The following is a 19,018-nucleotide window of genomic DNA, read 5'->3' on the forward strand; positions in this document are numbered from 1 at the left end:
AGCCATGCTGGAGCTTAGAGTCTTCTACTCCCCACAGTGGGCTCTGCTCCTGTCTAATCCTCACCTCTGGGCCCAGGTTATACCAGCGGGAATGACCTGGGCTAAGCCTTTCCCTCTGCTTCAAGCCAGGAGCCCTGTAGTTGGTCTTTGCCACCCACAAGCAGCTTCTCAGCCTTCGGCCCCTCCCCATCTCCCCTGCAAGGCGTTAGTGAGTCTCTTCAAAGGCCTTCTCAAGATGGGGGCCTAGAGACCTAAAGTCTTGATACCAGAGAGGGACTTTCAAACTCGGGAATCCATCTCATTTTATAGCTGAAGTAACCAGAAAGTGAGGTCATTTGCCCAAGGCCATGCGGACAGCATGAGACAGGGCTGGGGCTCAAAGCCATTGACTGGTGACCAGCCCACCATGCAAGGAGGTGATACCAGCTCTCTTGTCAGAATCTTGTCTCATCAGCTCTGACTGGCACCTGGGCAGGGTTCAAACCATGCCTCTGGTGTGCTGAGGGAACCAAGCAAGCATCCAGATGGCTGATGGAAATAGTGAGACCCCCGGCCCATACCTCCTCTCTGGGCCTGATCCCACTCTTCCTCCCCAAAACACCTTCCCCCTGCTCTGTTCTATTCAGATCCCCCGTTTTTCTCACCCGGCTCAGCTTGGGCTCCACTTTTTCCAAGAAGTCTTTACTCTTTCAGATGCAAAAGACTCCTTTTTGGGTTCCACCGCAGTTGTAGTGTGGTCACTGGTGTGTCCTTGGTTATATATTGACTTCCATTCCTCTCTTCTCCCTGCCTGGCCCAGGTGCATTTTCCCAGTCAGTGGAGGCATCTCTACTTTTCCTTTTTCTCTCATGGCACCCATGCTATAGGGGCTGGAGATCATCGTGGGCCCTTGAAATGGCACTGTCTGGCCTGATGCTGCTAGAGAAGGGCTCCTTGGAGAGGTGGCCCATGCTGGAGTCCTTCTAAAGAGTGGGAGAGAGAGTAAAAGCTCCCAGGGAGCCCCAGGAACATTCCCCTGCTTCCCCCCCCCCCCGCCTTTCTAGAAGCTTCTCTGTGGTTCCTAGCTCCTCCTATTTATACAGCAGTTAATCATTTGGGCTCCCAACAATGGTTTCTGCTCACCTAGGGACAGGTAAAAATAGGATTTGGTTGGCTTGTCATATTGAGAGGCTACTAGAGATAAAAATCCTCTATGCCTGCCTATTTCAAGTCATAAGGAGGAGTAGTGGCCCTTTTCAATCATCTGGGCTTCTCACAGGGAGCCTTACAGGTCAGACTCGTGTTTTCCTTTCTCTTCACAGCACTGGGGCACTAACCCTTTTCACACCTCCTGGAACCTCACATCCCAAGCCTGGCAACCACCTCTTCCTCATCCATCTGGAAGGGGCACATTGGAAGAACAGTGAGCTGAGCCTTGGGTATCACAGTACCCAGAGTGATCAGATCTCCCCAGGTGATCCTAGGTAGGTGATAGTGAAGGCCAGTAAATCTCTAAATTCTTGTCTAGTTTGAATTGCCTAGAGGTACATGCTGCCCCCTGGTCTCTGTAGCAACAGAGCACAAGGTGCTTGGAGCATAGTCCCCGAGCCAGGCTGTCTGGTTCACATCCCAGTTCCACCAGTCAGTCAGGAGGCCTTGGGCCTACTACCTAATATCTCTCTGCCAGCAATGATGGCAGCATCTTCCAGACGGTGGCTGAAAGATCAAGTGAGCTAATGTGGGTGAACAAGTGTGCCCTGGCACAGAACAAGTGCTCTGCAAATGTGGCCATCCCTAGAGCTAGGTGTCTGACTTGGAAGTGATGAGATCTTTGTGTCCTCATTTGGAATCACAGTCTTCCTTCTATGGCCCTGGCAGGATGGTAGGAAGAGAAACTAAAACTGGAGCCCAAGTGACTACATTGGCCTGGTAGAGAGCCACGTCTGGGTATGAGAGCTTCGGGCCAATGAAGCAAGCTCAGGGGAGGCCCTGCTGCCATGGCCACAGCAAAGCTATGGCCCAAGGGTCAGCAGGCATTCACTGCCGAGACCACGGGCAGGCTGCTTCATCTCTGCTGGTCAGATTCTTGTCTTGACTCAAGGCTCACTGGTAACCGTACAAGGGTAAAGCTTTGACTAGAATGCAACAACTGTTTTGATTAATTTCCCTGCAGGTGGAAAAAGAGGTCTATGAGACAAAAAAGCAGAAATGCAGAAAACAATAATTCTTTGATTTTAATAGTTGAGGGGAAAGTTATAAAATAAAATAGACAACACAGAGCGTTAGAACCCCCTCAGATTGCAATAACACAGGGATACAGAAATGTAAACGAAACAGAGCCTCCAGATAATGTTATAGAACTTCCAGAATACAGCAGCTCCCAGACACTCTAAAGTAAAATAAGACAGGAGTCTTCCAAAACAATCTATACACCGTCAGAGGGCTGTCCGAGAAAGCGACCCGATTCCTCCTCAGCAGCAGCCTCTGGGCTGGTTCTGCCTCGGGCTCAGCTCCACTGCCCAGTCCAGCCCACTGTGTCCTGTGGACCTCTTTTGAGAGTTTACCTTCTCATTCTTCAGCCGGCTGCCTCCAGCCCTGCCCCTCTCTCCCTTTTGACCCACACCCCTTTCCTGTTTTTAGCAGAAAATACAGCCAAGCCAGTAGAGCCTGGCCGATTTCCTCAGATGGAGCCAACCAGTCCCGGGGTGGCTCTCCTTGAAGGCTCACAACCCAGCCTAGCTGTTTGAAAAACAGTCCGCAGATAGATAGGCTACAAATAGAACTTGTCAGCCCTCTAATACCGTCCTCCTGAGAGGCTTCTGATGGGTCTGGTTATTATTCTGTCCCAATTTTTTGCTGCGGCCCTAGGGTTTTCCACTCAAGAAGGAAAAGGACAGGCCTTGCAGCCTGGCCCTGTCCTCTCAGTGTCTCAAATGGTGGACTCTGGACGTATCAGACTCATCACCCTATGGGCTTTCTCCTGCAGCTGCAGCTGGACAAACTCTTGGCCTCCACAATGGTGAGTTGCTCCACAAAAGGTCTGTTATTAGGAGGCAAGCAAGCTCTTGGTAACCCCCAGGCATGCCTTGAAAGGATGTGGGAGGGAGGCAGCCCTGAGGGTCAAGGAAGAGCCACTGTGGCATGGACCCCAGTGGAAGGGGAAGGAGAGAAAGCACAGCATATCCCTCAGGCAGGGCTGGAGGAGGGTCTTCAGTTAAATATCTCAGGAGGTATGAAGGGTAGGGGTGGCTCAGGGCAGCCCCCCTACTCCCCAGAGTCAAGGCACAGAGAAAGTATGAAATGTCCAGGATAAATAGAACTGCATGGAGAGGGAGAAAAGCCAGCTCCATCCTCTCTTAAAAGTAGCCACCATTGGCACCAAAAATATATTAATATCTGTACATTTGTCATCTTTAAAAAAAGGAAATAAGACTTCTTGGCACCTTGTAGTCGATTTCCTAAAAATGAGGTGATGTATGGAAAGGCCTCCTGTGTGCACGCACTCATCCATGTGTGTCTCCCTGTCGGAAGGGTGGACCCTGCCCCAGCAGCCCTGAACGTGAGACACACCGCTGCGCAGGCAGGGGCCAGCTCCCCCAGCACCTAGGTTTGCTGGGCTGCCCTTTCCTCTGATGTCCACAGGGCACCAGCGGTCGCCACCCCTGGGCTCCAGAGGAAGATGGCCACAGGAGCATCCTCATGTACCTCCTCTGGGAAGGGAGGCCTGTCTCTGTAGGTGTGCCACCTCAAACTGAAGGCAGCCTGGGCCCAGCTCCTGCCACACACTCACACACATCGGCCCAGGCTTGGAGAGGCCCCTGCCCACGAGACAAAAATGCAAACGTGAGCAGAGTTCAGCACGGGGGCTGAGTGAGCAAGTGTGCCTGGGGCTCCAGTCCTGGTCACCACATCCCGCGAGGGGCAGCAGGAGGGGGGATCGGGCCAGGCCGGGCCAGGCCACTTAGAGATGGTGGTTGCTCTGTAACAGAGAGGTGACAGTATTCTGCAAGGCCACAGCCACCTTCTTGGAGGTCTTACGCAGCAGTGGGCTGTCGGGGTGGTGCTCCTTCAGGTGGAGGACATGGCCCTCCTGGCTCTCGGATGTACAGCCACACTCTTCACACACGTACAGCTTGGCCCGCCGCTCCTTGTACGCGTACTTCTGCTGCACGCCGTGGATCTTCTTGAGGTGTGACTCCAGAGAGCAACGCTGCGTGAAGGCCTTGTCACACAGGCTGCATTTGTAGGGCCGCACGCCTGCAGGGAGGAGGAGGAGGGGGCTGGGTGTCAGGGACTTGACACTGAAAGGCCAGGCCTCCTGACTAGGGGGAAAGAAGAACGAAGGAGGCCTTTCCCGTGTCCTGTGTCCAGCTCCCTAAGTGACAGAACTGATGAGCTGAGGAGGGCTTGTGCCCTGAGCTCCAAGGTGCCTCTTGAGGCTGCCTGTTAACGAAGCCAGGCTGGAGCCCCTCTTACCGGTGTGGGTGCGGACGTGTCTCTTCAGGTCGAATGTGTCATTGAAGCCCTTCCCACAGTAGGTGCACAGGTGCCTCTTGACATCATTGTGACACTTCATGTGGCGATTGAGCATGCGCTGGTAGGTGAAGGCCTTCTGGCAAATGTGGCAGGTGAAGAGGTCTCCACTGGGCCCATCCCCCAGGGTCACCTGCAAGTGAGGAGGAGGAGCTGTGGCTGCAGGTGGGCATCCTGGGAGTATACAGACCCCAGCCCCCAGCCCCCCGGGGAGAACCGAGCTTGCCCTGCAGAGGCCACACCTCTGCACTGCAGGCTCACAGATCAGCGGTACTGGGGCTGGAAGGAACCTTTGGGTCCATCGTCCAGCCTCCTGTGGTCCCCAAATCCCCTTTCAAGGCTGCCAGCCAGCTCCTTTACAATCTCTAGAGATGGGCAACTGACTATACCTGTAGAAACAGCCGGGGTCACATCACCTGTTAGAAAGGGCTCGCTTCACTGAGTGAGCAGTGAGCTTGCTGCTGTCGCCCTGTCTGTTCTCATTCTATGCAGTAGGACAGGGGGGATGCCCGGGACATGAGCTTGCTGCTGTCGCCCTGTCTGTTCTCATTCTATGCAGTAGGACAGGGGGGATGCCCGGGACATGGCCTCTGTGGCAGCCCTCCTAGGCCAAGGCCAGTGCTCTGAGCCTGGAGTCCCGGTGCAGGCCAGCTCAGCCCCTTGCTTTTTCTTGAGCCAGGCGTGACAGGGTAGGATGTGAGGACCCTTGCCATCCTCACCACCATCTTGCTTATAAATACCTTCTTCCGTTTCTTTTCTAACTACATAAAATCTCCAATCTTTTCAGATGTAGAGATGAGTACCACGAGTACTGAGACCCCCTAAAGGGCCAATCTTGTTTTATCTTTCTCTCCCAACCTCCCCCTGGCCCTGGATCATTTGGAAGAAAATCCTGGCCACCCTCTGCCCCTCAGGAAGGACGCTGCTCAGAGTGCCAGGTGTTTGGCCGACACAGGGAGACATGGTCCTGACCCTCCATGTCCATTAACGTCCAGAGGCTGCCGGTGCTCTGTGGGTGGCCCTGTTGCTGGAAACTCCTCTTTTTTTTTTAATTTTTTAATTTATTTATGATAGTCACAGAGAGAGAGAGAGAGAGGCAGAGACACAGGCAGAGGGAGAAGCAGGCTCCATGCACCGGGAGCCCGATGTGGGATTCGATCCCGGGTCTCCAGGATCACGCCCTGGGCCAAAGGCAGGCGCCAAACCGCTGCGCCACGCAGGGATCCCTGGAAACTCCTCTTGAGCTCCCTAGGCTTCCTAGGTCACACCACCCCTCCTCCTCTACTGCTTCTGGCCCCTGGGGAATGCCCCTTGTTGCTGACTAGTCAAGACCTTTCGAGTCAGGACTCACTCCTCAGGCACATCTGCCATCCTGGGCCCTCTGCTCTCTCTCCAGGCCCTCCCTATGGACCAGGGTCTAAGGGATGAGAGGAAGGCCACAGGGGATCAAGGGCATGTGCTGGCTCTCCGGCCAACCAATGAGCACATGTCTGAGTGGTTCCCCTCTAGTTACCACACATGCTTGGCCTACACAGGGCAGAGAGGAAGGAACAGCGTTCACTGCCAGCTTTCTTCAGGCCTTTGGCACACAGAAGAGCACTACAAGAACTCTTCCACTAGATCACTGCTGCCAGGTGCTTCCAGATCCTAGACCTTTTAGGAATGCAGGCCTAGCCAGGGACAGCCTTGCTGTCTGCACGCTCCTCGAGAGCAGGAAGTTTCCTTTGCCTCAGACACTCAGGACTGTTCCCACTGCTGAGGCTGAATACAGTGGGTAGCTCCCCAGACTTTGCCCTAGATGCGAGAGCCTCAGATGCCATGCAGCTGGAAGTGGCACACCTGGGTTAGGTGGAGACCACCAGGCATGTGCCTCAATGGGTGGTTAACCCCAAGTGGACTCCAGAATTCACTCTGGATACAGCACGGATGGGAACCCAGGAGAAGGTGCTGAGCTGGGCTCATGTCTCCTGCTTTTCTAGGACTTGCAAAGAGGTGGCTCCCCTTAAGGCCAGAAACAAATGGAAACAAGACCTAAAATAGACTCCAAAGGGTGAAATGTCTCTGGAACCCTGCTGCTTCTTCCCAATGCAGGACATTGTTGCTTTAGAGCCACTTCTCTTATTTTCTACCCCTATCTGTGCCCTGCTGGGGTCACTTCTCTGCAGAAGCCTGGACCTCGATCCAAGGCTAGCCCTCTGCCTAGGTCTCATTGTGCCTGGTCTTGTGGGCTGGACACAGGTCTAGAGACACGCTCCTAGTCCCCAGAAACAATATGAGGCTCAGTACCTTCATCTTGGTTCGCAGGAAGCCATGGTCTCTGCTCTGGGGCTCTGCCAAACGACTGATGTCTTCAGAGGGCAGCTGGGCTACCACACAGGGCCCAGGGGCCACACCATAGCTGGAGTCCCGGAGGCTCATGTCCAAAACCAGGGGGCAAGTTGAGGGTTCAGCCACTGACGGCTCTGGCTCCTGGTAGGGCTGAGGCGGACAGAAGCCCAGACTGACTACAGAGAAAAGAAACAGCCAGGTGAGGGGCTAGGTGGGGGGAGAACAGGACTCAGTGGGCTGCCTGGACCCCGGAGCCTTCACGCCCTTTGCAGGCACATGGCAGAGAGGACTGCCCCCCACCCATATGTGCTGCCCCTCCCTCCTGCCCCATTAAGGTAATTACAGGTGACGCCCGCCAAGCACCACAGCCCACAGGCCTGCCCGCTGAGTAATTTGTGTCTTAGCGGAACTGGGAGGACTGAACCTGCCCTGCCAATTATCCCTCCGGAGCTGTCTGCCTGCCCCACCTGGGCCAGTCCCTCTGGATTCCAGGCCTCATCCATGCTTCTGCACAGACAAGGGGCAGCATTGGAGGCCCTGTGCCCAGGGATTCATCCCTGCTCCTGAAGGGTCCCTGGTGGCCTACGCCAGCCTAGGCTGCTTCTTCAGGCCGATTTAGCTGCTGGCCTTAGGGGGACTGGGTGGTCCTCCACACTGGCTGGCGTCTTTGGCTGCAGCTCATCAGGGTTCTAGGCTCCCCACTCCCACTGGCCAAGCTTGGCAGCCAAACAGGCCAGGTGAGGTGGAGCAGGGAGGAGGTCAGGGAGCAGCAGGTGGATGCGGTGTAACAGTCTCCTGGGCATTGTGCCCAGCTATTATGCAACCCTCCCCCACAGCAGGGACCGCTTGCTCGATGTGGCACAGTGAGGGCTGGGCTCCCAACCTCCGCCCTCCAAAGCACCGATACCTGGCAGCCCCTTGACGCAGCCGCTCCCCACGACAGACACCAGACACCTCACACTAAACGGGGCCAGAAAAGCCTGGTCCCAGTTGCAGAGTAGAGAAGAGGAAGAGCTGCCTGAGTGACACAGAGGGGAGAGGTCTCAAAGCTGACCAAAGCTGGGCAAACTAGCTAATGTTTTAATTTATTGGTATTTTTCTTCCCAAAAGGCTAAACTCTATACAGTTGACCCTTTAACAAGGCTGGGGTTAGGGTGCTGACCACCCCCCGCCAAGGTCAAAAATCCGAATATAACTTTTGACTCCCCCCAGACTTAACTACTCAGAGCCTACTGTTACCCAGAAGCCTTATCAAGGACAGAAACAGTCGAATAACACATATTTTGCATGTTCTGTGTATTATTACAATAAAGTAAGCTAGAAAATATATTAAGAAAATCCTAAAAGAAAGTACATTTACAGTATTATGCTTTATTTATCAAAAAAAAAAAAAAACCCACGTGTAAGTGGACCTGTGTGCGGACTTGTGTTGTTGTTCAGGGGTCAGCCATACTTAAAACCCATAAGAAAGGAACATTTTTCAAGCTTTGAAAGGAAAAATCAAGAGGGGACTAGGAAAGAATGAATGTGCTTCAGGAGGCCGAAGACAGGTCTCAGACCTGTGAACTAGGCCCTGTGCACCCTGTGCCTCCGAGTCTGGAACCCAGGGAAGGGCGGCCCCAGGACTGCTCCTGGGACCCCCCAGGTGAGGCTGGAGGCAGAAGGAACTACTAATGGAAGAAGCATGAATATGAAAGCACCTAAGTTTCGAAGTTTCCTTTGGGGAGAGGCCCTGGCTCTCGCCCCCTCAAAACACAACAAAGGTCTGACAAGGGAAGAATGTGCCTGCCTGCCGCCCAGAACCCGTTCTGCTGGCACTGGCGTCCGTCTGTCCGGGGGACTTTAATGAGCCACCTCATTCTGGGAGTTGATTCACCAGTGCCTGGCCCTGGCCCGGCCTTGGAGCTGGAGCTGGCTTGGTGCCTTTCTCCAAACCCTGGGAGGCTGGACGTCAGGCCCAAGCTCTCGGGGTCCCTCTGGCCTTCCCGCAGTGACGGCTGTCTGTGCATACAGGCCGGGGGCTGGGAGAGGGCAGGGGTGTGTCAGAGTGTTGGCAGCTTCTGATGCCAGTTTACCAGCTACTGGAGATCTTGGACAAGAATTCAAAGCTGAGTGACAATTTCCATTTGTCAATCCAGGTCGGGACACACAAAAACCTCTACCCTCTTCTGTCTTTCAGGCTCGGGTAGCGTAAGTGAAGCTCCTGAAAGCTGGAGCCTGGCCATACCACCAGCACAGGGAGCAGCAGAGGGAAGAGTGGCAGCAGGTGAGGGCTAACCAGTTTGTGCTCAAAATGAGTTGTCACTCTTTGCTCCCATGCTCCACTGAAGGGTGGCTGTGTTCCCGGTGAGGGTTCTGAGGATCCAGGCCAGTCTGAGAGAAGACCTATTTCCTGCGCCTGGCTCTCCCCTTCCACAGGAACCTGGACATGATGGTGCCAAGGAGCCGGGGACCTGCCCAGTCTGGCCTCTGAGCTGCCTCTACCCTGAGCCAGGGGTGGGTGAGGTTGCATGGGCAGCCACAGGGTGCCAAGGTGGGGATATTTGCCTCATCCCATCCACCCCGCCAAACCTGTCTTCCTGCCACCCCGTGAGCATGCCCCTGCTGCCACTGCACGCACGGGGGATTGCTCTTCGGCATGCCGCTCCTGTCACCGGGTATCACTGGGTGGTAGGAGGCAGGAAGCAGAACTGGTTGGGTCCTGCTGGTGCTGCTCTCTGTCCCCTAATTAGATGTTTCCGGCCAGGCGGGTGGCTGTGGCTACTCATCACCTGCCCACGGCTGTGGAACAGGGCCAGGCCACGCCAGCCTGGCCCTCTCCCTACTCCCTCAGGGGTTCCCGGGTTCCCCTTCTGGCAGTCCAGCTCACCTCTACTGGAGGACACGCAGGCCTGGGCCCAGGGCAGCTTTCTCCCCAAGGGCCGCTACCCCAGGCAGGGCCTCAGGTCAGGGCTGGGCACAAGGCCTGGTGCCGGCTCTCTAGGGGGAGCAGGTGAAGCAGACAGGAGGACGCCTAACCTCTGACCACATGGGGGTGGTGCTGGTGCTGACCTGGTGGGGGGTATGTGTAACTCAGCTCTGAATGGGGGGGCCACAGTGGAGACCCACGCTGCTGTTAGATGGCCTTGCCGCCTTATCAGGAAAGGCAGGGGTCCCCTGCGCCTGCCTCCCTGGCCCCAGCAGGTCACCCAGCAACACCTGAAAGGCAGCTAGTGCCAGCCGACTGGTGGAGGCGGGCAGCCCTGGAAACACAACGGGCCTGTTTCTCAGCCTGTTGCTTCCGTGCTGCGGATGCCAAGTTTCTCTTTCAGGCCATCTTTGTCTCCCTTTCCTGACTGCCTTTCACTGTGGGTCCATGTGAAGTCGACGCCGTGCTCCTCAGCCCTCAGCCTCGTGCCAGAGCGGGTGGCCCTGACCAGCCGCAGCCTGCCCTTCCATTTGTGTCTGTTTCCGGCCAGCACAGGGCTGGGCACCCCTGTGCAACCCCAGACCTGCTGAAGGTGGACATCCGCAGTGGCCATGCTTGGCTCTAGCCTTGCCCAGTGCCCGGAGGGCTTGCCCTCTCCTGCTTTCTTTCTGGGACCAATGGTCTGCAGGGAGTCCATCCAGGGGCACCCCGGTCTGGAGCGAACCACTTGGCAGCTTCTGGGACAGAGCCCTATGGGATAGGCAGAAGCCCCATCCAGGCCACTGCCCAGGCCCAAGTTGTTCTTCTGTCCCCATCCATGGTCTGGCTTTCTGTGCTCCCAGCCTTGCTCCCTGGAGAGTATGGCAGACATGTCCTTTGCTGCTAGCACTTCCCAGGAATGAGAAGAGCGACCCTCAGGGGAGTCCTCATCCTCCGCAGCAGCACCGACTCCCTCCCACCTGCACACCTGTGCTCTGCGGCCCAGAGCTGACTGAGGAGCCTGTCCCACCTCGGCCTGGCCCAAGAGTAGCTCCTGCTCCTGCACTGCCTAATCAGAGCCGGGCTGAGCAGCTCCAGTGTCCCATACCTTGGCCTGGCTGCCTCCCCGGGGTGGACAGGTGGTCGTGAAGTGGGAGGACAGGCTACAGAGGCCCCAATGCCAGGGGGCCTGGAAGAGGCCCTGGGATGTCCACATCTGGAAGTGCATCATTTCTGCTTCCAGGCTGCTCCCAGGCTCCTCTACCCTCAAGTACCTTACTGGCTTTTGGTGGTGGCTCAGCCAAGGGCTTGGGAGCGTGGGGCTTCATCTCTGTTTCTTCAGCCTCCCCTTCAGTCCAAAAGATGGAATTTAGCCCCTGGGCCCAGGTGCTTAGGCCCCTCCCCAAGAAGCCAGCATTACTCCCTGCACATTAATATTGACATAACAAAGGAGAAATGCCTTGGGAGATGAGGGGCGGGGAGTGCAGGGCTCAGGCCAGGCTCTTGGGCCCAGATGGGATATCCCAGGATAGCCTGCAATCTCCCTTCCACTATGACCTTTCAGCCCCATGTGCCCACTTCTGGGCTTTTCCCTTGGCTTTGGAAGGAGAGTGAGGCCAGGAAAAGGTTCTGCCCTGGGGGTGGGAACTTCTTGAATTGTGCCCCAGGGAGAGAGGCTGGAGTGCTGATCAGACTGGAGCCCTGAGCTTCAGTCGGTAAAAATGTCTCCTTCCAGGGCCTCTCAGATGCTTTAAGGGTCTCAGAGGGCCCTGCCAGGGAGGTCAGACTGCTAATGCTTCTCTGTTCCCCAGCTCCCCCAGGGCTTCTCCCAGTGGGAACAAGGTCAATGCTTAGCCGGTCACAACGTGCTGAGTCTGTGAGGTGGGGTGAAGGAAACGTGCCCAGCCAGCTCCTGGGGTCATGGTCGGCTAGTGATGGAATGGCTCAGTCAGGGGACAAGCCACCACAAAACACACTCCCCACTCTCCAGCCATCTGAGGCACCCAAGCGTGGCCCGAGAACATTCCCTTTCTCACTTCCAAAACCTGTGGGAAAACTCTCCAGTGGGCCACATGGCTTTGAGAGGTTAAATTAGTGCTTTGTCTTCTACCTTTTGCTTCACTCCGTAGGACTATCCCTCTGCAGAATGACGAGGGGGCAGATTCTCACCTGCGCCGCTGTCCCCAACCCCGACATCCGGCCCATCCTGTGGAGTGAGAGGCCGGCACGGCTCCGCTCCGCTCCGGTCACTTGGACAGCAGCAGCTGGGGGCACAGACCACCCAGAAGCCCTCCTCTGGGTCACCTGATGAGACAGCCCCTGGGGGGTAGGCTTCCCCCACCACTCCCACTAGCTGCTGCCACCAGAACTGTGTTGGGATGCAAGGAAGTCAATGATTTGAACAAACGGAATTTCTTTGTCCTTTGTAAGAGTCAACACATGATCTGTTACTGATTGGGATGTGAAATAAAACTAAAAATAACAGCACACGGAGTCTCCCGCAAGGCTCGGCTCACCTTTCACACAGTGCAAGTTCAGTTTATCAGATCCGAAGGAGTAGCTAAGCAGCAAGACAAACACAGGTGAGGGAGGAGACTGGAGCCGAGGGGGGCTCACTCCTCTCCTGGTGCTTCTGGAGGTAGAACACCCATCAGCCCCAACCCTCCTGCCAGGGAACTTGGTCAGGCAGGAAACTACAAACAGAATCCTGTGCCCACACCCTAATCCACCTCAGGTAAGCAGGCAGCTCACCTGCCTTTTGGTCTCAGTTTCCCCTTGTTTTAAGGAGGCTGTAGAGGCAGCGCCAAGGCGCCTGAGATAAAGTTAAGCTGTGAAACATCCCATCAGCTCCACAGGCCATTGGATCCTGGCGGATCAGGCCACAGAGATCTCACCACTACATCCACTGTCTCCACCAATTTATTCAGGGGAGAAACTGAGGCAAGGGCCCTTACAGGGCCCCTCACTGCCCTCATTTCACCACTTTTCTACAAGGCCTGGGGCGGTGCCACGGAGCCTGCGGATCAAGGGTCAAAGTCGGTTGGTTAATTACAACCTCCCCCCCCCCACCCTTGGAGGCGCTGGGCAGGGTGTGCAGCGCAGCCCCCGCCCCACCCCCAAGGCGAGGGGAGGGGGAGTTCCGAGGGAAGCTGGCTTTCTCCTGACTCAAGATTTTCTGGTTGGTGGGGGACAGAAGGCACAAAAAGGGAAAGATGCCACTGGAGAGGGAAACAACTCGGGTTACTCATTCAAAGGTGACTCGGGCGCTGTCAAGGCGTCCTCCAAAAACAAGCTGGGTGCACCAGCCGCCCCGGGGGCCTGGTCCCCAGGCTGTGGGCCGGGCTCCTTAAAAACACTTTCCACTCAACTGTGTCCTCTGCAACCACGTCCTCCGCAAGTAGGCGCGTTTCTAACAGTGGTGAGACCTGATCCCACCTCGGTCCTCTGGACAAGCCGGGGTAGAGCCGGGCGCCTTCCCCACTATCTCAGCGCACTCTGTGGGGCGGCTGGCCGGGCACCCCTCCCCCCCAACACGACCTTCTGGCCACCAGAATGTGGGAAAATGGAGAGATCAGTGAAGGTGACTTAAATGAGTCTTCTCTTACATTTTGCACCAATTGAGGCCGAAACTTTAGCTCGCTCCCTGCCTCCCCCCCAAGTGGCATCGCTCCAGTGCCCTCCTCCCGCCTCATAAAAGTCCCAGATTTCTGGATTTACGACGTGAGAGTGGAGGGTCGCCTGAGCGGTGACACACCCCGTTGCCTCCCCTGCGCCGCGGCTCCGGCCGGTGCAGGGGAGGGCGGCACCGCGCGGGCCGGTGCGCCACGGACCCGCCTGCCCCCAGCCCCGCCGCGGGGCCTGGGAACCGCTCTCGCCCCCTCCCGGCGGCCCCCGCCCCCCACCCGGCGCCTCTTCCGCCGCCCGGCCCTCCGCTCCCCTCCTCCAGCGCCGCGGGCTAACGGGGCCGCGGCCGCTTAAACATTAAATCGGGCGCCCCGGCCGCGCTCGCCGCCTGACTCGCGCCGCCGCGCTCTGCGCTCCCGCCGCCTGGACCGGCCCCCCGCCCCTCCCGCGCCGCAGACCAGGCAGTGGAGGGCTCGCGGCCGCGGGCTTGGCCTCACCTGGCACGTAGATCTCGCCGCGCTCCTCGTCGGGGAGCTCGCTCCAGTTCCTCTTGCACGTGGAGACGCACGGCTTCTTCACCAGAAACGCGCGCGGCATTTTCGAATCCTCCTGGCCCGGAACCGTCCGCTTCCGTAACTGGAGCCGGGAGCGGTCCCACCTTTCCCGGGCCGACTGGGGCGGGGGAGGGGAGCGTGCGGATCAGGGAAGGAGTCGCCGAAGTGCCCGCACGTTCTGCGGGGAGACCGTGCCCGGGACGGCGCGCGCCGGTTGGCAACCCCGCGGGGCCGTCGCCGCCCGCCCTGCGAGCCGAGGCCTTGCAGCCAGGTGCACCGGGCGGCGGGGAGGCGGCAGGTAAGCGTCTCCCGGCTCGACTGGCGTCCCCCGCGGCCGCTCGGGAAGTCTTAAAGTGCGAGCCGGACGGACGGGTTCACGCTTTATTGGCTCGCGGCGGTGTGTGTTGGTGGCTGGGGCGGGGTGGGGGGGTGATCTGAGCTAATTAGCTTGGAGCGTCCGGGGGAGCGACGGCGCATGCGTTGGGAAATAACGGTGACAACCCACCTATTTGTTACCTGTCGAACCGGTTTCCATTCCGCTGCGGGTGAGGTGGCCTCGCGGCCTGGGCGGGGTGGCCGGGCGAGGGCGGGGACGGGGGAGTGGGTGCGGGCGCGGGGTACCCAGCACCCGGCTGCCCCGCCGGCCGGGCCACCGCCCTCCCGGGACCTCCCAACCCGGAGCGGTAGCGTTCGCAAACGGAAGCTTCGGAGTTTCAGAGAACCGAGGAGGGGCAGGTGCAACGTTATGTGCACCCGCGCTCGCACGCTCTGCAGGTGATGAAATGAAACTCGCCCGACGGGACCCGGCCCGATTCTGCGGGTCCCGGGCGCCTGGGGAGGCGCGGAGCCCTCGGGCGGGAGCCGGCGGCCCGCCCACACTCGTTGAACCGGGCCTGGGCCCGGGCGGCCCGGATCCCGAAGGCCCGGCTGAGCAATTCGTGGTTCAGCCCAGAAGTATTTCCTGGGCTCTGGCTCCGTGCGGGAAGGCACGCGAGGCTCCAGGGGCGCGTAGGCCGGTGGGCGGGCCCGCGGGGACAAGGCGGCCACAGTACAAAGCGGAGAGCTGATCCCTGATCACTGCCCAGAGCCGCTCTCTGACCAGGGAAGTGTGGAAGGCTTCGTGGAGGAAGGGGCATTTAAACCTGAGTCCACTGAGATCCGAAAGACCGCAGTGCCTTAGTCCTACACATCCGCAAACACCCTCATCCTGGCTCCGAAAGTCCAGATTTCAAGTGCGGGCGAGGCCGAGGCGCTCTGAAGTCAGGCCCAACCTCCTTTGCCCGGTTGGAGCCACTGCAGGCAGAGGGCTCCCGTCTGCTCCCCCCCCCCCCCGCAACTCCCCCCCACAGCCCACCTTTGGCTGAGGTTCAGCCTGGTACACACACACCCTCCCCCTTACCCCCAGACCTTCAGCATGCTCTGCCCAGCCCCCAGGCTTAGCTGGAGGGAGGCCCAACCTCAGTCGGAGGGCTTGTTGCCTTCCAAATTACTGTGACACTTTGGCATCTGGGCTTCTCTTACCAGCTGGCCTACTGAAGTCTGGAATGGGACCCCTTCCTCTTTTTAGCTCTCCTCCTTCCCACATATAAAATAAACATTTCGGGATCTCCACCACACAGATACCTTTCCCACCTGTTAGATGTTTCCTGGAACCGATTAAGAGCAAATGAGTCCTATTCACAAAATTCACAAAATTCCAAAGTCAGGAGTCAAAGAGGAGCAGAAGGCTGGTGACCGATTTTGGGGCAGGCCTTTGCCATCCCCCCCCCCCAGGGGTCTCACAGGACCACCCCCTGGGTGGGTGGGCAAAGTCTGCACTTCCGGGGCAGTTGGGCCTCCTCCTACACTCCCTCCTGGGGCCTGTGAGTTTAGCTAAGGGGCTTTCCTCTCCAACCTGTTTCCTAGTCTAGCACCTAAGAATCCTGTCACCTACCTCCTGGGGTCACTGTGGGCTCCAGTGACAGTGGTGGCGGTGGCGCTGCTTGCCTCTTCCTCTCCCAGGGCTCTACCTTCCTGCGGCCCAAATGTATTTTATCGGTTCTCCATTTTTTTTTCCTTAAAGATTTTATTTATTTACTCATGAGAGAGAGAGAGAGAGAGGCAGGCTCCATGCAGGAAGCCCGATGTGGGACTCTACCCGGGGACTCCAGGATCACGCCCCGGGCTGAAGGCAGGCACTAAACCGCCAAGCCACCCAGGATCCCCTCGGTTCTCCATTCTTACCTGCACCCTTTTATTCAGCTGGCATGAAGTGAGCACCTACTATGTACTTACCTTTTGAATTTTGAATAAATCCTGGAGAAACAACATTGACCAACAGTCTGTCTAGAAGGTAAATTTGGTTAATCAATTCAACAAATATTTATTGAACGTTTCAGTTATACCAGACCCTGACAGGGGCGTGTTACACAGTGGGTGCTTAGTGGAAATTAAGTCTTCACAGATGACCTTGCACAAGAAGCAGTCTTTCTTGTTGGGGGAGTAGGTGGGTGAGAAACAACTCAAATGTCTCCAATTGTGGAAAGAATGTTACACAATGTTCAGAGAGAGGGATAGTCTCATGCTGTCCAGAGGCTGTGTCTCCAGTATCTACAGCTATACCTGGCACTAGTGGATTATCGATAAATATTTGTTGCATGAATGAATATCTCTTTTTCTTGACTCATGTGACCCATTCAGCCTTTTCTGTTCTGACTGTTTGGTAGAGGCATGGATACAGAGTAAATTTATTATAAGGAAAGCAACGGGGCAGGGCTGGTGATAAAAGGCAACTGACACTGGCTGTCAGGAAGAGATAGAGAGTAGTGGGGATGGTGGAGAATGTGTCTATCTAAAGGGGCAGTGACAATCATGTCATTTGAGCACAGGAACCCAATGTGGCCACATCTGTCCATTTTCAAAAAGAAGCCAAAAATCCAGATTTGTATGTGAAATCTACCAAGTTTTAACCAATGAGCCACCCAGGCGTCCCTGAAATCTACCAATTTTTAAAAGTTGGCTCAAATCAAAACAAACAAACATGGAAGGAAGCTGTCTTGTGACCAGGTGAAACGTGACAAGCCTTGGACCAGGGCGGCATCTGCGGGAATGGAGGTGTGGGCAGAGGCTGGATGATTTGGAGCTCCCGGGACTTGGCCGTGGGTGAGTCAAAATACCATTATGGGTCAGATTTGCCCCATAGACTGCTGGTGTGTAGTCTGTGGTTCACTAGCAGCTCTGGAACGAGACAATGTGCATGAACTTGGATAAACACCAAGCTAACCTGTGAGCCTCATGGATGAGGGCAGGCACCTTCTGCTCTGTTCATACAGTGTCAGACATCATTCATTAGGTCCTTAATTCTGTCAACAAATATCGAAAGCCTACCATTTGCCTGGCACTGATGATTCTGTGATGCAAGGCAGAAAGAGAAAGAAGGAAACTCTTAGGGGCACCTAAGTGGCTCAGTTGGTCAGGCATCTGGCTTCAGCTCAGGTCATGATACCAGGGTCCTGGGGTTGAGCCCTGCATGGAGCTCCCTGATCAGTGGGGAATCTGCTTCTCCCTCTCCCTCTGCCTGCTGCTCCCCCTGCTTATGCAACATGCCCTCTTTCTGTGTGTGTCAGATAAATAAAATCTTAAAAAAAAAAAAAAAAAGGAAACTCTTAGTGTGATCCATGACTTCGGTGATGGGATGGTGACAGGTGGGGATGCTGAGATCTGAACAAAAGGTAGGAGCCAGAGTGAGAGTGAGCCTTGTGCATGTGGGATGAACCAAAAGACGAGGTGGTGATATTGGGAGGAGATAGGAGGGTGTGGGAACTGAGGTTGAAGAGGCCGTGTGCCATGTCATGTGAGGCTCAGTGTGGTGGGAAGCCTTGGGGTCGGCTCTGGTAGAACAGAGTAGTAGAGAGACCAGCAAGGAGGCTACTGCAACTGTCCAAGCAGGAGGTGATGGTAGCCTGGGCCATCTGCAGACAGAGCCACGAGCTCTGATTCTAGGTGTTCTGTGTGGACCTCTCTTGTTGGCATAGTGGACAGGGAACTCCAGCAAGTGAGCCAGGACCACGCTCCCCAAGAGTGGTGGCCGACTCCCACCCGTGGTGCTGCACTCTGGCCTGAGAAGCCCAGAGAGAGCTGGGGCAGAAGTTAGATGGAGAAGGCTTGGAATAACCCCTTCCTGTTCTCAGAGAAAGCTTAGTAGGGGAACCCTGAGGGGGTGAAGGTGGAGCAGGGGCTGGGTGGCAGGGAGGCTAGAGAGGCTGAAGGCAGAAGTTCTTCTGGGCATGAGATGTGCTGGGAGGACAAGCAAGGCTGCCCCATACTTTTAGTCTCTGGGGACTCAAGCCAAGCCATCTAACCTATCAGGGCCTCAGTTTAAGCATCTGTAAAGTCAGGCTCCTAGTTCCAGCTCTGTTCCTCAGAGCAGTCCAGAGATGTTGATTTGCTTTTGCCCGGAAGTCTAGCAGCCTTTGAAAATGGATTCAGCCTTAAAGCAGGCTGATTGTGCCCTGGCCACCAAGGCCTCTGAGTGGCTCTAACAGTGGCCCTTCCAGCCCTGTTTAACAACTGCCTCCGGGAGCTGCAAAGCCCCTGAGAAACCATGAGTGCTCTGAGGACACCAACTCCTCCACCTTTGCTAAGTTCGGCTTCTGGGCCTCCCAACCCTCCCGCTGTCAGGGTGGGCAGAAGGCTCCTTAGGCGCAGCTGGGGGGCAGTAGCCAGAGGAGGAAGTTTCCAGGGCCATCTGGAGCCTCTGGGTCAGTGCAGGGAGAAGCCAAAGGTTCCTGCTGGAGGAGGCCAAGGAGCCAGGTGAGGCTCTCCACAGTGGCCACCAGACTTTATTCCATCCTCCTCGCAGAGACTGGAACCATCAGCTTCCAAGTACTCAGGGCCAAAGACCAGAGTCATCTGTCCCCGTCTTCCCTTACCCTCCACATCAACCCACTGCCAACTCCTGGGAGCACCCAAATCATCCGGCCTCTGCCCACACCTCCATCCCTGCAGCTGCTGCCCTGGTCCAAGACCCGTCACATTTCACCTGGCTGCAAGGCAGCCTCCTGAGCAACCTTAGCCCCCTTCCCACACTCCCAGTCAGCTGTCTCCCCTCAGCTGAAGCCCTGCAGTGGCTCCC

The 19,018-nt window shown here is 56.6% G+C and overlaps 1 protein-coding gene across 1 annotated transcript; it reads right to left on the reverse strand.

Moving 5' to 3' along the window:
- Positions 1-2,188: 2,188 nt before the first annotated feature.
- On the reverse strand, positions 2,189-14,268 carry OVOL1 (ovo like transcriptional repressor 1). The gene is made up of 4 exons (XM_055314247.1): positions 13,849-14,268; positions 6,799-7,016; positions 4,456-4,645; positions 2,189-4,236 (listed from the first exon to the last, which is right to left on the reverse strand). The coding sequence occupies exons 1-4, from the start codon at positions 13,946-13,948 to the stop codon at positions 3,941-3,943; spliced, it is 804 nt and encodes a 267-aa protein (XP_055170222.1). The 5' UTR covers positions 13,949-14,268; the 3' UTR covers positions 2,189-3,940.
- Between the last annotated feature and the right edge of the window lie 4,750 nt (positions 14,269-19,018).

Source organism: Nyctereutes procyonoides, unplaced genomic scaffold (assembly GCF_905146905.1).
Source record: "Nyctereutes procyonoides isolate TBG_1078 unplaced genomic scaffold, NYPRO_anot_genome, whole genome shotgun sequence".
Lineage (NCBI taxonomy): Eukaryota > Metazoa > Chordata > Mammalia > Carnivora > Canidae > Nyctereutes > Nyctereutes procyonoides.

Excerpts from the sequence above, each read along its gene's own strand:
- OVOL1 (XM_055314247.1), bottom strand. The coding sequence starts at position 13,948 with ATGCCGCGCGCGTTTCTGGTGAAGAAGCCGTGCGTCTCCACGTGCAAG. Across the intron at positions 7,017-13,848 it reads CGGCGAGATCTACGTGCCAG|TCAGTCTGGGCTTCTGTCCG; the intron begins GTGAGGCCAAGC and ends TTTTCTCTGTAG. Across the intron at positions 4,237-4,455 it reads ACACGTCCGCACCCACACCG|GCGTGCGGCCCTACAAATGC; the intron begins GTAAGAGGGGCT and ends TCCTCCCTGCAG.